This window comes from Oratosquilla oratoria, chromosome 40 (genome assembly GCF_046742065.1).
Source record: "Oratosquilla oratoria isolate Oo_2021 chromosome 40, ASM4674206v1, whole genome shotgun sequence".
Lineage (NCBI taxonomy): Eukaryota > Metazoa > Arthropoda > Malacostraca > Stomatopoda > Squillidae > Oratosquilla > Oratosquilla oratoria.
In genome coordinates, this window is record NC_134816.1 from 21057456 (window position 1) to 21072115 (window position 14660).

A 14660-nucleotide genomic window follows, 5' to 3' on the forward strand; every position below is an offset into this window, starting at 1 on the left:
GCCAACCAATGTATCGAAATAGTTGGTAGTGAACTGGCTATGCAGTGAAAAGAAAATTACTTTATAAACCTGCACACATTGTATGTCTTATCATATTCCTATCTCAAATGCGAACAAAAACAATGTAGCGAAACGACCGAAGAATGTAGCGAAACGACCGAAGAAATGTAGCGAAATGACCAAGCAATGTAGCGAAATGGTTGGTAGCGAACTGGCCATGTAGCTTAACGACCAGATACCCCATTTCGCTACATTCGGTCGTTTCGCTACATTCTTCAGTCGTTTCGCTACATTGTTTCGTTTTTTTCGCATTTGAGATACCAATATGATAAAAAATACAATGTGTGCAGGTTTATAAAGTCATTTTCGTTTCACTACATGGCCAGTTCGCTACCAGCCATTTCGATACCTTTCTCGGTCGTTTTGCTACATTCTTTGGTCGTTTTGCTACATTGTCTAGGTCGTTTCGCTACATTGCCTCGGTCGTTTCGCTACATCCTTTCGGTCGTTTCGCTACATTCTTCGGTCGTTTCGCTACATTCTTCGGTCGTTTCGCTACATTGTCTCGGTCGTTTCGCTACATTCTTCGGTCGTTTCGCTACATTTTGCTACATTGTTCGGTCGTTTCGCTACAGTCTTTCGGTCGTTTCGCTACATTCTTTGGTCATTTCACTACATTTCGCTACACTGTTTTTTATCGCATTTGAGATACGAATATGATAAAAAACACGATGTGTGCAAATCTATAAAGTATTTTTGCAGGCTACGGAAGTAGAATTTACCTAATGGGCGATAAATAAATTTGTTTTTATCAGGCCTTGTTTTATGCAATCGTCAGGCAGATTATCGGGCCGATAATTATGAAAACAGTGACTTATCATGCACATTACCAGAGCGGGGCGCGTTCCTAGGTGAGTTCCACTTTAGTTTGGCCGAGGTTAGCGCTCCTAAGCTATTAAAGCAATATAGGTGTCGGTATAGTATTTGACCTACGATTTTTTTTTTTTTTTTTTTGTATATTATGTGGCCTACCGGACTTTTATTTCGGAATGCACCGAAGAACGCGCCCAGTTCTGTACATTACTATTAGAATACCCGTTCATTTCACTCACATGACACACTAATATATATGCCATGTGCGTGAAATAAACGGGCGTTCAAAAATGAAATATTTGTCATCTTCAGATTCAGTTGGAATTAAGGGGGACCTAAATTATTCAAAACTGGGATGAATAATTCTTATTTTTAGATTAATTTCCCTTTCTTTTATTCGAAATCTGCTTATTACAAAATAATGTGTATTGTTCAGTTTCAATAAACGTAATTGTAATATGATAGGCCGCGCCTATGCCATAGGCTTACTGTTTGCACTAAATGTTAGCCCTGGCAACATAATTCGAATCCTGCAACCTGATTGGTTCGAGCTTTAAACGGAATATTTTCTAATTAAAGTTTATATTGCAAGAATCTTGCAGTTCAACCGATTGTGTCTCCAGGGTCTGACGACGCGACCCGAGATTGGAGGAAGACCCTGGGTACAGAGCATTAGGTTTCATTGCTCCCATCCTTGACTATGCGGTACAGTTTTGGTCTCCGTCCTACAGAATGGACATCAATTCACTAGAATTAGTACAGAGAAGAATGACCAAAATGATACATGGACTCAGAAATTTGCTTTACAAAGAGAGGCTTAGGCACCTTAACTTACACTCTCTGGAAAGACGAAGAGTGCGGGGTGATCTAATAGAGGTGTTCAAGTGGATCAAAGGCTTTATCAAGGGTGATGAAAACAAGGTCATCATATCAAAACAACAGGGCAGGACTCGCAGTAATGGTTATAAACTAGACAAATTTAAATTTAAGAAGGAAATAGGCAAGAATTGTTTTATTAATAGGGTGGTCGACGAATGGAATAAACTCAGTAATCATGTAGTAAGCGCTGAAACTATCAATTGCTTTAAGAAACTATTAGACAACTTTATGGATGGGGATGACAGGTGGTGATGGATACGGAGCTGCCTAAAGTAGGCCTTATGGTCTCTTGCAGTCTCCTTCATTCTTATGTTCTTATGAGGTTGATGCCCCCCTGGACCAGGTAACACTACCTCCATGGTTTAGGCATTTTCAGGCCTATAGAAAATATTTGTGATGATGCGTATCTTCGATTGCCTAAAAAGGCCGGAAGATACGTTTAATCAGTTTCGGTCCTTTTTCATATATATATATATATATATATATATATATATATATATATATATATATATATATATATATATATATATATATATATATATATATATATTTATACCTGTGCTCAAGGCCTCATCAGGTGGGAAGCGCAGTGCAAAATTATTTATTTATTTATTATTATTATCATTAAAAAAAAAAAAAAAATGGAATTGGATTGTTCAGCTTTTGATCAACCACCCCAAAACTGTGCTCAGGACCTCATCAGCTGGGAAGCACAGTGCAAAATTATTTTTCTTTAAAAAAAAAAAAATAAAAAAAAAATAAACAAATTGGATTGTTCAACTTTTGATCACCTCCCCCCCAAATTGTTTCCCAAAAACTAGGCCAAAAATAGGTAAAATAAGCCGGAGTTTTATATCCTTAGTATGAAGTAGAACAGAATTTTCATTGTTTTGAAACACAGGATTGGTAATTAAGGAAAAGAACACATATTAGTAAGAAAAAAAATGTCATACCGTGAGCACATCGGATGGTCCTAATCAATGTTTCCCCACTAAAGATATCGACCAGCAGCAATCCAGCCAACAGTTGGTGGGGCACATTAAAAGGACTATAGGCCTATGCGTAAAAGTAGCACAATTGAAAAACAGAAAAAAATTGTAGGCCTACAAAGAAAAAGTATCATAGGTATATGCCGTAAGCACATTAGATGGTCCTAATCAATGTTTCCCCCACCAAAGCTATCGACCAGTAGCAATGCAACCGACACTTAGTGGGGGCACATTAAAAAGACCGTAGACCATAAAAAAAGTAGCATACTTGAAGAACAAATGATTGGTAACTACTAATATTCTATAAAAAATAGCACATTATACATTGTATACTGACATATATATATATATATTTTTTTATCATATTCGGATCTCAACTTCGAAAATTTTTTGTAGCGAAACGACCGAACAATGTAGCGAACTGGCCAAGTAGCAAAACGACCAGTTACACGGTCGTTTCGCTACATTGTTTGGGTCGTTTAGCTACATTGTTCGATCGTTTCGCTATATTTCGCTACATTATATTTTTTCGCATTTGAGATCCGAATATGATAAAAAATACGATGTGTGCAGGTTTATAAAGCAACTCTATGTGAGACAGAAGAATTTGCCTAATCAGGTGATTTGGCGATAGATAAGATTAACAAATTAACTTAGAAATGAAAATTAATAACTTACACTTCAAACGGGGATGGAACAACTTTCATTGCAAGGAAAAGAAATTGGTCTGTTGCAAAAAAAAAAGAAATTGATTTGTCATCGCAAAGAAAATAAATATTTATGCTCTGGTTTGGACGGACAAGCACCCGTTAGACAATTCAAATGGGAATGAAACAACTTTCATTGCAAAGAAAAGAAATCGGTCTGTTGCAAAGAAAAGAAGTTTATTTGTTATCGCAAAGAAAAGAAATATTCATGCTCTGGTTTGGACGGACAAGCACCCGTTAAAGTACAATATGCCTGTTTGGACACTTCAAACGGGGATGAAACAGCTTTCATTGCAAAGAAAAGAAATTGGTCTGTTGCAAAGAAAAGAAATTTATTTGTTATCGCAAAGAAAAGAAGTATCTATGCTCTGGTTTGGACGGATAAGCACCCGTTAAAGTACAATATGCCTGTTTGGACACCACTACAAAAATTTTAGGGTCTATACCGGTATCAAAATAAATCCGGAATATAACTAAATTGGATCTAAGTGAACATAGGCCTAGTGGACGGACAGCTTGATGGGCCTACTGGTGATTGATCACGGGACCGTTCAAGTGAGAACAAGCATTCAGAAGCTGTTCCGCCGTTTTCCTACCGTCGTTATAGGCTTGCCAAATATCGAAGATCTTCTTCTGCAACTGAACGTACTTCTTCCTCTGAATCCTACCTAGCTTATCATCCGATACGAGGCGGACTTGAAGGCTGGCGATTCTTGCCTCGTCATGAAGTAATTCAATGAGTTGGTAAAAAGGCAAGCCACACCTGTCACCTGCCCTACGGTTAATGGCATGATGCCACCCCTCGACATCGTTGTTCGTTCTTATGGGTGACATAAAAATACTCCATGCGGCAGGGGGCCAATCGTTGCTGATGATCCAGGAATCTTCAATGTAGGAAACGAGACGTTCTAGTGCAGGTGAATTTGCCTTTTTCTTTAGATCTTCGAAAGTTCTTGGGATGTGTTTCGACGGTAGGAACGGTAAGGCCATCAGCTTCTTGATGAATCCGTGCACTGCGTTGTCGTTTATGAATGCATGTTGCAGGCCGATTTCCTGGGCCTTTCGCCATAGTGACTGGGTCCAGTGAAAGAGACAGCCGGTAATCTTGACCCCAGGAAAAACTAGTGGAAAAGCTGTCCACATTGCAATCTCGAAGTCAATCACAAGATTGCGAACATGGACAGTACCTAATTTTTCCTTGAGTTTCTTTAGTACGGCCTTGTAATCCTTTTTTTTTCTTCTTCTGGACATCAGTGCGAAGGCAAGTGGTATCTGTTTCGTGTTTTCCCCACTTTTTACGAAGGCGTTGATGGAGAACAGCTGCTTGAACGGGTCCCGGCACAATTTGAACGTTCCATCGGCGTACCATGTTTTCGCGTTACGCAGTAAATTCAGCTGCTCATCCGTAGAAAATATCAGATGGCGGCGGTCCTTTACTTTAACATCTCCCTTTAGAAATTCCACCGGTATATGGTCGTTCTGCAGTTCAAATTCAAGGTCTTTTGGATCTTTAGGCCTGTTCTTCTGTCGGAAACTGTTCGTTGCTCTGGTCAGGTTTCGGAGTCTATAGCAGAGAGCTTGAGTCTGATGATCTTCCACGAAAAAAAAAGTATTTGAAGGTAGAATTTAAATAAAATTAAATAACTGCAGGAACCTTGTCATCTCATTTCAAAGAAGGAAAGAGATCCAATCCTCTAAGGGACTTGGCTTTCAGTTCTGACATTTGACTTGCAGCTTCCTAGCTAAAGAGGTCGTGGCAAAACAGCTCTTATATTACGCTCTGATCTGTTGCAGGAATTCCTTGGATTCTTGTGAAGCTCCATTCAAGAGTGACTGAAGAGGTTCTGGAGGACTTGGAAGCTCTTCCAAATGAATCTATCCTCTGTTGCAGCATAATCCATCCGACTCTCTTCTGAATTTCATTGGTCTAAGAGGTATTGATGTGAGTTCATTGTCATTTTCCTCATGATTACAAGAGAAAGCTAATACTCTTTCTGTGAGCAGAGTTCCTCTTGGTATTCTGTGCCTGGAAGCATCAGCAGGTTCCCTTTGCTGGGTTTGCTCTATAGTTTCAGGATCGCTGATTGGTTGAACAGCCGTGACGTCACGCGTACTCAGCAACCTATTATTGGTCGAACAAAATGGACCCCTTTGGCTGGGTGGGGGTCAATGGGGTCACGTGCTGGGCTCGTGATCAACGGCCATCACCCTCTCGGATGAGAGCTTAATGGATTGTATACATAACGAACTATGGGTAATGCTCACACACACACACACACACAGTTGGTAGAGCGTTGAACTGGGGAGTAGAAGTGCTCCCAGTAGCCAGTTCGAATCTTGCCCAGGGCCGAAATTATTTCGGAATCGCTGTGCCTCGGGTCGTTACTCTGACTCTCGTGGGCGGGGAGTTGGGTGTGTGTGTGTGTGCAAGGTCATAGCATTACCCATAGATCGGACCTACGAGCTCTGAGCTCTCTTCCAGGAGGGAAATAGCTGTCGATCACGAGTCCAACACGTGATCCAAAGACCAAGTGAATACACACACACACACACACACACACGCACACACGCATTCACATACCATCGCCTTTGCCTAAGGGGTACGGTAACAGCTTTTAAGAGTTTTAAAAAGACCTGAGTGGTCAACCGTGAAAGCTAACCACTATACCTTGTGTGTGTATGTGTGTGTGTGTGTGTGTGTGTGTGTGTGTGTGTGTGTGTGTGTGTGTGTGTGTGTGTGTGTGTGTGTGTGTGTGTGTGTGTGTGTGTGTGTGTGTGTGTGTGTGTGTGTGTGTGTGTGTGTGCGTGTGCGTGTGTGTGTGCGTTTCTTGTTTCCCTTGGTGGGTTGGTTACTTGTCCTTGGAATCGACACACACACACACACACACAGTATGTATACGTTTTGTATGTATGTGTATGAAAGCTTTACATTGTACGTATGTAAAGTTTTCTTCTATGTGCATTTTCATGTGTATGTGTATTTATTGTGTATGTATGTATGTATGTATGTATGTATGTATGTATGTATGTATGTATGTATGTATGTATGTATGTATGCAGGGCCGTTTCTAGTTCATCAGGCGCCCCAGGCAAGAATTCGTTATGGCACCTCCCCCCCCTTCCTCCCTCCTTCCCCCCTCCGGACTGGAAATAATAACCTAGACAATTTCGAACACAACTAGCATCACAAATTCCACAACAAAAACAACATACTTTATTAATAAATCATCTTCACGTATATGCATACACAGCAAGGAAAAGTATAGACTCAAAAGTATACTAACGATTTTTGTAAATTTTAATAGAATAACACCATTATACATTTTTATTGCAAATCCTACCTAAGATAAACTGAAAAGGTAATCTTGCCAATCTAAAACCATAGAACTCAATGCATATACGTTGAGGTCTATGCTAAAACTATTAGATAAAAAATTTCTTCACTTTTTTCATATTTAAAACCTGACTCTTCTTGACTTCCTTGCAGCAAAATCATCTATAGTGTCATCATACGAAACCTGTTTGGATATTTCTCTATTAATACTAATTATTGCCAGCCCATTTAGGCGCTCCTGTGACATAGTAGACCTTAAATATGTTTTAATGAGCTTAAGTTTAGAGAAGCTTCTCTCTGCAGATGCCACAGTCACAGGTGTAGTGACAGCAATGCCACCCACATGTTTGGATAGATCTCTTTCAGGCCTTTCTCCTCCAGAAAAACAAGAAGGTCTAATGTTGTCATATTTTGTTTTGGCCATTGTTTTGGAAATGACTGCATCTCTACAATCAGTTCATCATAATTTAAGTCAGCCTGATCCCCAGATGTGAGCGTATTACACAAATCTTTTGCCTGCTTTTCTAGCTCACTAGCTGGCAGATCAGGGAAGTTCGTGAGAACACTGAACTTCTTTGTAACATCACTCATCATTCCAGTTCTCTCTCTCAGAGATTCAATGGCCACATCCACAACTACACTGAAAAATGAAAACTCCACTTTCTTCAAGGCATCGGTAATAGGTTCATCAGAGGCCTCATAGGAGAACTGCCTTTTAGTAGTTCTGAATCTTTTCTGCTTTAGTGCAGCTTCCACATTCATCTCTTCACACACCTCTTTGGCAGATGTCTGGGCATCAGCAAACCCAGTGTCTCTGTAGCTAACATGGGAGGTTTCAGCCTTCTTGAGAATATCAACAGCTACATCCAGATGCATGCATTGTGATTGCAGAAGTTTATTCACAGTTTGAACTTTTCTAAGGATATCATACCACACCACCGTACAAATAGAGAACCGGTATGATCCCACCTCTTCTGCTAAGGCTTGTGCTTCAATTTTAATAGCTGGATCTGCAGTGCTTGCTCTCACCTCTAAAAGAGCATCTCTCACTTTTGCAGCCTGGAATATTACAACCTCAACACTGTTGATTCGACTAAACCACCGTGTGTCTGCCCAGGATTTCAAAGTTATGTCCACATGTTTTTTTAGGGTCGACCACTTTTGAGTGGAGGCAGAAAAGAGATTAAATAGTTTTTGCAGGTAGCCAAAGTAGCCAGTTGCATCTGAGGAGCTCTTTGCTGCATCACACACAACCAGATTGACAGTGTGTGCTCCACATGGCACAAATAAAGCCCTGAGGTTTAACTGAAGAAGTCTATCCTGGACTCCCTTGTTTTTTCCTTTCATATTTGCCCCATTGTCATATGACTGTCCTCTGCAGTCTTCAAAGGGGATATTAAGCTCTTTAAGTTAAGATTGGAGTAAACACGATGCTTAGAAGGTGGCGAGCAGGCGACTGTCTAGTTTTAAAGCTCCTTGATACTGACGACATCCACCTATACAGTGTTGCCAACTTTTCTGAAACCGCCAGATTGAGTCCATAAGTTAGCTAAATTCGACCGAAAACCGGCTAAAATGTGAAATGTGCTTTCAAACATTAAACACCGTTGCATCAAGTATCAACACTTTCATTATTCATTTATTTTCGCGTTTGCACTTGTATTTATTTATTTACTTTCATTATTCACGTAAAAAAATACTTGTCTCTCATTTATTTATATATTAATTTTGGATGGCAATTTGGCGCCCCCTCCAAGCAAATGGCACCGTAGTGGCAACCGGGATCTCTAGAAATGCGCCATCGTGTGTGTGTGTATGTGTGTACGTACGTATGTAAGTGTGCATGTGTGCGTATTCTTAAGCTGATGTGTACAATCATGTACACACATAAGAAGAAGAAGTGTGACAGAAACCTTTACGAGGAGGAACAGGAAGAAGAGGAAGAGGAGGAAGACGAGGAAAAGGAAGTGGAGGAGGAAGAGGAGAAAGAGGAGGGGGACGAGAAAGAGAAGAAGGAAGAGGGGGAGGAGGTGGAAGATGATGAGGAGGAGAAAGAGGAGGGGGACGAGGAAGAGAAGAAGGAAGGGGGGGAGGAGGAGGAAGATGATAAGGAGGAGAAGGAGGAGGAAGATGAGGAGGACGAGGGAGAGAAGGAGAAGGAAGAGGGGGAGGAGGAGGAAGAGGAGGAGGAGACGGAAGAGGAGGACGAGGAAGAAGATGATGATGATGAGGAGGAGGAGGAGAAGGGGGAAGAGGAGGAAGAAGAAGAGGAGGAGGAAGAAGCAAGCTTATGACCACTTGTTATTGTTGTAAGGAGTTGGGAGGGAGTAGGGGGAGGAGGAGGAAGAGGAGGAGGAGGAAGAACGGAGTGGGAGGGAGGAGGAGGAGGAGGAGGAATTGCGTCGGGAGGGAGTGGGAGGATGGAGGAGAAGGAAGAGGAAAGGAAGAGAGGAGGGAGTGGGAAGAAGAAAAAGAAGGATGATGTGACACACACACACACGTACACACACACACACACACACACACACACACACACACACACACACACACACACACACACACACACACACACACACACAAACACACACACGACTCGGTGGCGCAGTTGGTAGAGCGCTGGACTGGGAAGTACGGTGGTGCTCGCAGTACCCAGTTCGAATCCTGCCCAGGGCCGGAATTATTTCGGTATCGCTGTGCTTCGGGTCGTTACTCTGACTCTCGTGGGCGGGGAGTTGGGTGTATGTGTGTGTGAAAGGTCATAGCATTACCCATAGATCGGTCATACGAGCTCTGAGCTCTCTTCCGGGAGGGAAATAGCTGTCGATCACGAGTCCAACACGTGATCCAAAAGACCAAGACCAAGGTGAATACACACACACACACAAACTTCTTAGCTTCTTTTGTCCCCCCCCAAAAAAAAATCATAATTATGTTATCATATCACCTCTTTCTCTTGTTATTTATCTATCTATCTGTGTTTTGTGTATCAAAGTACGAAACACTTTTTCTAGATTAATTTCCACTCTAGGTTCGATTCCTGTATTCTGCCTAGAGTCTAGATTGTAGACCTTAGAAATTAAGAAAATATATATCACAATAATTGAAAAAAAATTGTGTGTGAGTGTGTGTGTGTGTGTGTGTGTGTGTACGTATGTGTACGCATGTGTACGTATGTGTACGTATGTACGCGTGTGCGTGAGAAACTGTCCTCAAGTACTGGCGAGTAGTATAACACACAAAGCGTTTGTGTACATCTCATGACGTCACCACGTGACTCGCCAATGAGAGTGACTCACTAACCATGAATGACGTTATGGCAACATCGTCGTGTTGCCATATGACAAAAAGATAAAAATCTAAATAATTGTTCAAGAACCCTTTATAATTAAAGGGTCGGCCTTTTTATACCCATTACAAGCCTTTGCGGACCTTATTTGTTTATTTATTTATTTATTATATGTAGTTATTTTTATTTAATAATCTATCTTATTTATTCATTTATTCTTATTTATTTATTTATTTATCTATTATTTATCATTTTTGTGCTGTTATCATTATGTTGCCATTAATGATATCGTTATTGATATTAATGTATAATTATCTAATTATTATTGTTTATTACTGATTACATTATTACAGTTATTGTTATTGTTATGATTACTATTATCGTTGTTATTGTTGTTGCTGTTGTTTTTGTTATTATTAATTATTATTATTATCATTATTATTATTATTATTATTATTATTATTATTATTATTATTATTATTATTATTATTATTATTATTATTATTATGGTGGTGGGGGAAATTCCCTGTGGTGGGGGAAATTCCCTGTGGTGGGGGAAAAGAATACTGCCACCAAGTTTCCCACTTGGATCGTAAGAGGCGAGAAGAAAGGGACGGGGAGAGGGACTAGGCATCCTTCTCCCTGTAGCCCCAAGGGGCAATTTCCTAAAACAAAAAGAAAAGGCATAAGGGGTGCTGGCGGGCCTCGGGCCAGCACCCTAAGGTTTGGGTCTTTTAATGTGCGTGGATGTGGTACAGATGAGAGTAAAAGGGAAGAGATAGGTAGTATGTTTGTGAGAAGAAAGTTGGATGTGTTGGCTTTGAGTGAAACTAAGTTGAAAGGGAAGGGTGAGTGTATGTTTGGGAGTGTAAGTGGGAGGTTATCAGGAGTGAAGAGAGGGCGAGGGAGGGAAGGGGTGGCTATTCTAGTAAGTGAGGAGATAGGTAAAGGGGTAGTGGAGTGGAAGGAGGTTTCCTCAAGGATAATGTGGATGAAGGTGAAACTGGGAAAGGAGATGTGGGTCTTTGTAAGTGCATATGGGCCGGGCAGTGAGAAGAGCATGGAAGAAAGGGAGGCCTTTTGGATAGATTTAAATGAGTGCATAGAGGGTTTAGGAAGAAATGTCAATGTAATAGTACTGGGAGACCTTAATGCTAGAGTGGGAAATGGTCCAATCGATGGAGTGGTTGGGAAGTGTGGAGTTCCAGGAAAGAATCGTAGTGGAAAGTTGATGGTGGAAATGTGTCTAGAAAGAGAGTTGATGATAGCAAATACAGTGTTTTGGAAGAAAGTCAAGCATAAGTACACATGGGAGAGGGTGGTGGAGGGAAGGGTGGTAGATAGAGCGCTAATGGATTATGTAGTGGTAAATAGGATTATGATAGGAAGAGTTAAGGATGTACATGTGCTAAGGGGAGAGGGTGGGGGAATATCAGATCATTTTTTGGTGGAAGGTAAGTTGAGAGTGGAGGATAGATGGAGAAGGAGGAAAGGGACAAAAGGTAGGGAGGTTCTTAGAGTGAACTCCTTGAAGGAAAAGGAAAAGGAGAAGGAGTACGAAAAGAAGCTGAAGGAGGAGTGGGAGGGAGTAAAGGATAGAGCAGAGATGGGTGTGGAGGAGGAATGGGGATGGTTCAAGGAGGGAGTCTTAAAGTGTGCAAGGATGGTGTGTGGAACAAGAAGGACAGGGGGAAATAGAAGAAAGGGTAGTGAATGGTGGGATGAGGAAACAAAGAAGGTTGTAGAAGAGAAGAAGCGAGCATTCACAGATTGGTTACAAAAGAGGACAGGGGAGTCATATGAGACGTACAAAGAAAAGAAAAGAGAAGTAAAGCAAAAGGTAAAGGACGCAAAGAGGAGAGCATATGTGATATGGGGTAACAGTATGGCAGAAAATTTTGAAAGTAATAAAAAGATGTTTTGGAAAGAAATTAAGAGAGGAAGAGGAGGCGAATCAAGAAGGGAAGAAAAGGTAAAAGGTACAGATGGAGAGTTGATAATGGAAGAGATGGCAGTGAGGGGAAGATGGGCAAATATTTTAGGAGTTTGCTGAATGTGAAGGAGGATAGGGAAGGAAAGATAGCTGCAGTGGGAAATACGAAGAAAATGAGAGTGATGAGTGAGGAGAATGGAGGAGAAATAAGGAAGGATGAGGTGAAGGCAGTTGTAAAGATGATGAAAGCAGGTAAGGCACTGGTCTGGATGGATGTCATGCAGAATGTCTGAAAAAGGGAGGTTCAGTGATGGTGGACTGGTTGGTGAGATTATTTAATGTTTGCTGGAGAGAGGGTAGAGTACCGGAGGACTGGAGAAGTGCCTGTATAGTTCCTCTTTACAAGGGAAAAGGGGACAAGTGTGAATGTAGTAATTTCAGAGGGATTAGCCTGTTGAGTGTAGTAGGGAAGGCTTATGGGAGAATCTTAATTGAGAGGATTAGGAGAGGAACAGAAGGAGTAATTGGTGAGGAACAGTGTGGATTTAGGACGGGTAGAGGTTGTGTAGATCAGATCTTTGTGGTAAGACAGATATGTGAGAAAGCTATAGGAAAGGGGAAGGATGTTTTTTGGGCTTTTATGGATCTGGAAAGGCTTATGATAGGGTAGACAGAAAGGCACTGTGGGAGGTTATGCAGATTTATGGGATAGGAGGAAAGCTTTTGGGAGCTGTCAAGAGTTTTTATGTGAGTAGTAGAGCATGTGTTAGGATTGGAAATGGAGAGAGTGAGTGGTTTGAAGTAAAGGTGGGACTTCGTCAAGGATGCGTTATGTCGCCCTGGCTGTTCAACTTATACATGGATGGGGTGTTGCGAGAGGTGAATGCTAGGGTAGTGAGTCAGGGATTGGAGATGGTTAAAGAAAATGGAGAAAAGTGGGAGGTGAGCCAGTTGTTGTTTGCGGACGACACTGCGCTTGTGGCAGGGTCAGAGGAGGGATTGAGGAAGCTGGTGGCAGAGTTTGGGAGAGTATGTGATAGAAGAAAGCTAAAGATAAATGTGGGTAAAAGTAAGGTGATGAGATGTACAAGGGGTGAAAGTGGCAGTAGACTGGAAGTGAACATTAAGGGAGAGCGACTGGAGGAAGTGGATAGTTTTAGATACTTGGGTGCAAGTGTAGCAGGAAAAGGTGGAGTGAAGGTGGAGGTAGAATGTAGATTGAGAGAAGCGAGTAAATGCCTTGGTGGTTTAAAGAGTGTAATGAGAAATAGACATTTGGGAATGGATGCGAAGAGGAGACTGTATGAAGGAGTGATTGTGTCAACAGCACTGTATGGGGCAGAAACGTGGAACATAAGAGAAGAAGAGAGAAGGAGTTTGAATGTGTTTGAGATGAGGTGTCTGAGAAGTATGGTGGGGGTTACTAGGCTAGATAGAGTGAGAAATGAGGAGGTGAGGAGGAGAACAGGGGTGAAAAAGGATTTGGGAGAGAGGGTTGATGAAAGAATATTAGGATGGTTTGGACACATGGAAAGAATGAGTGAAGAAAGACTAGTAAAAGAGGTATGGAAGGCAGATGTGGAGGGAGTGAACATGAGGGGACGTCCTAGGATGAGGTGGATGGATGGGTGAAGGGGGCTTTGGGGAAGAGGGGAATGTCTGTTGAGGAAGGAAGGGAGAGGACGGAAGACAGAGGTGAGTGGAGAATGGTTGTATATGGATGATGTTGTGACTGAATGAGGAGGAATGGGCGGGGGGGTGGGGGGTGGGGTAGTATGTGTGAGTAAATTTTTGACGCAGCCCGAAGGGATTTCTCCCCGTCCTCTCCTTATATGCAAAGGGGGACGGAGAGGGGGGGTCGCCGATTAAATGAAGCGGCCTTGCTGTGGATGTACTGTGTCTTGCGACACTGCTTCTGACCCAGGGCGGTGGGCAGGGTGCAGGGATGACCCGTCATCCAGGAGGTGCTCAGATGAGAGGAAGGGTGGGAGGGGTGTGGAGTGTATTTAGGGATGAAATGGGTGGGAGTGTTTTTATGCCTTTCCCTTTTTGGCTACCTCCCTTGGAAGGGGGAAAAAGCTTTGGTATATGTATGTATGTATGTATTATTATTATTATTATTATTATTATTATTATTATTATTATTATTATTATTATTATTGCTATTATTATCATATTTATCATCATTGTCATTATCACTGTTTTTATCATTATTATTACAATCGTTCTAAATTACCTCTAACCCGGACCATGTGCCAGGAGACGGGGATGACCTAAGAAAGGAAAGGAAGGGACAACGAATGTTTGTATATATGCAGTGACACGGCTACCTCCCTGATAAGGAGGAATAGGCATTTTAGTACATACTGTTATTCATGTATCTATCTATTTACTTTTTATTATTTGTTTGTTTTTCATTTATTCATATGTTTATTATTTATCTATTATTTATTTATTTGTTTTTCTATTTATAATTTATCTATCTATTAATTGTTTATTTACTTATTTTATTTATTTATATGTTTATTATATATATTTCAATTGTCTATTTATCTATAATTTATTTATATACTATTTGTTTATTTAACGATTTCATTTATTTACTTATTTCTCTAATTATCTTTATTTATTTACTAATCTATCTATTTATCAAATTATC

At 41.0% G+C, this 14660-nt stretch overlaps 1 protein-coding gene across 1 annotated transcript; it reads right to left on the reverse strand.

Annotated features, from left to right (window-relative positions):
* Window positions 1-7094: 7094 nt before the first annotated feature.
* LOC143020497 (uncharacterized) lies at window positions 7095-8129 on the reverse strand. Its single transcript, XM_076176923.1, has one exon. The coding sequence runs from the start codon at window positions 8127-8129 to the stop codon at window positions 7095-7097; it is 1035 nt and encodes a 344-aa protein (XP_076033038.1).
* Window positions 8130-14660: the final 6531 nt, after the last annotated feature.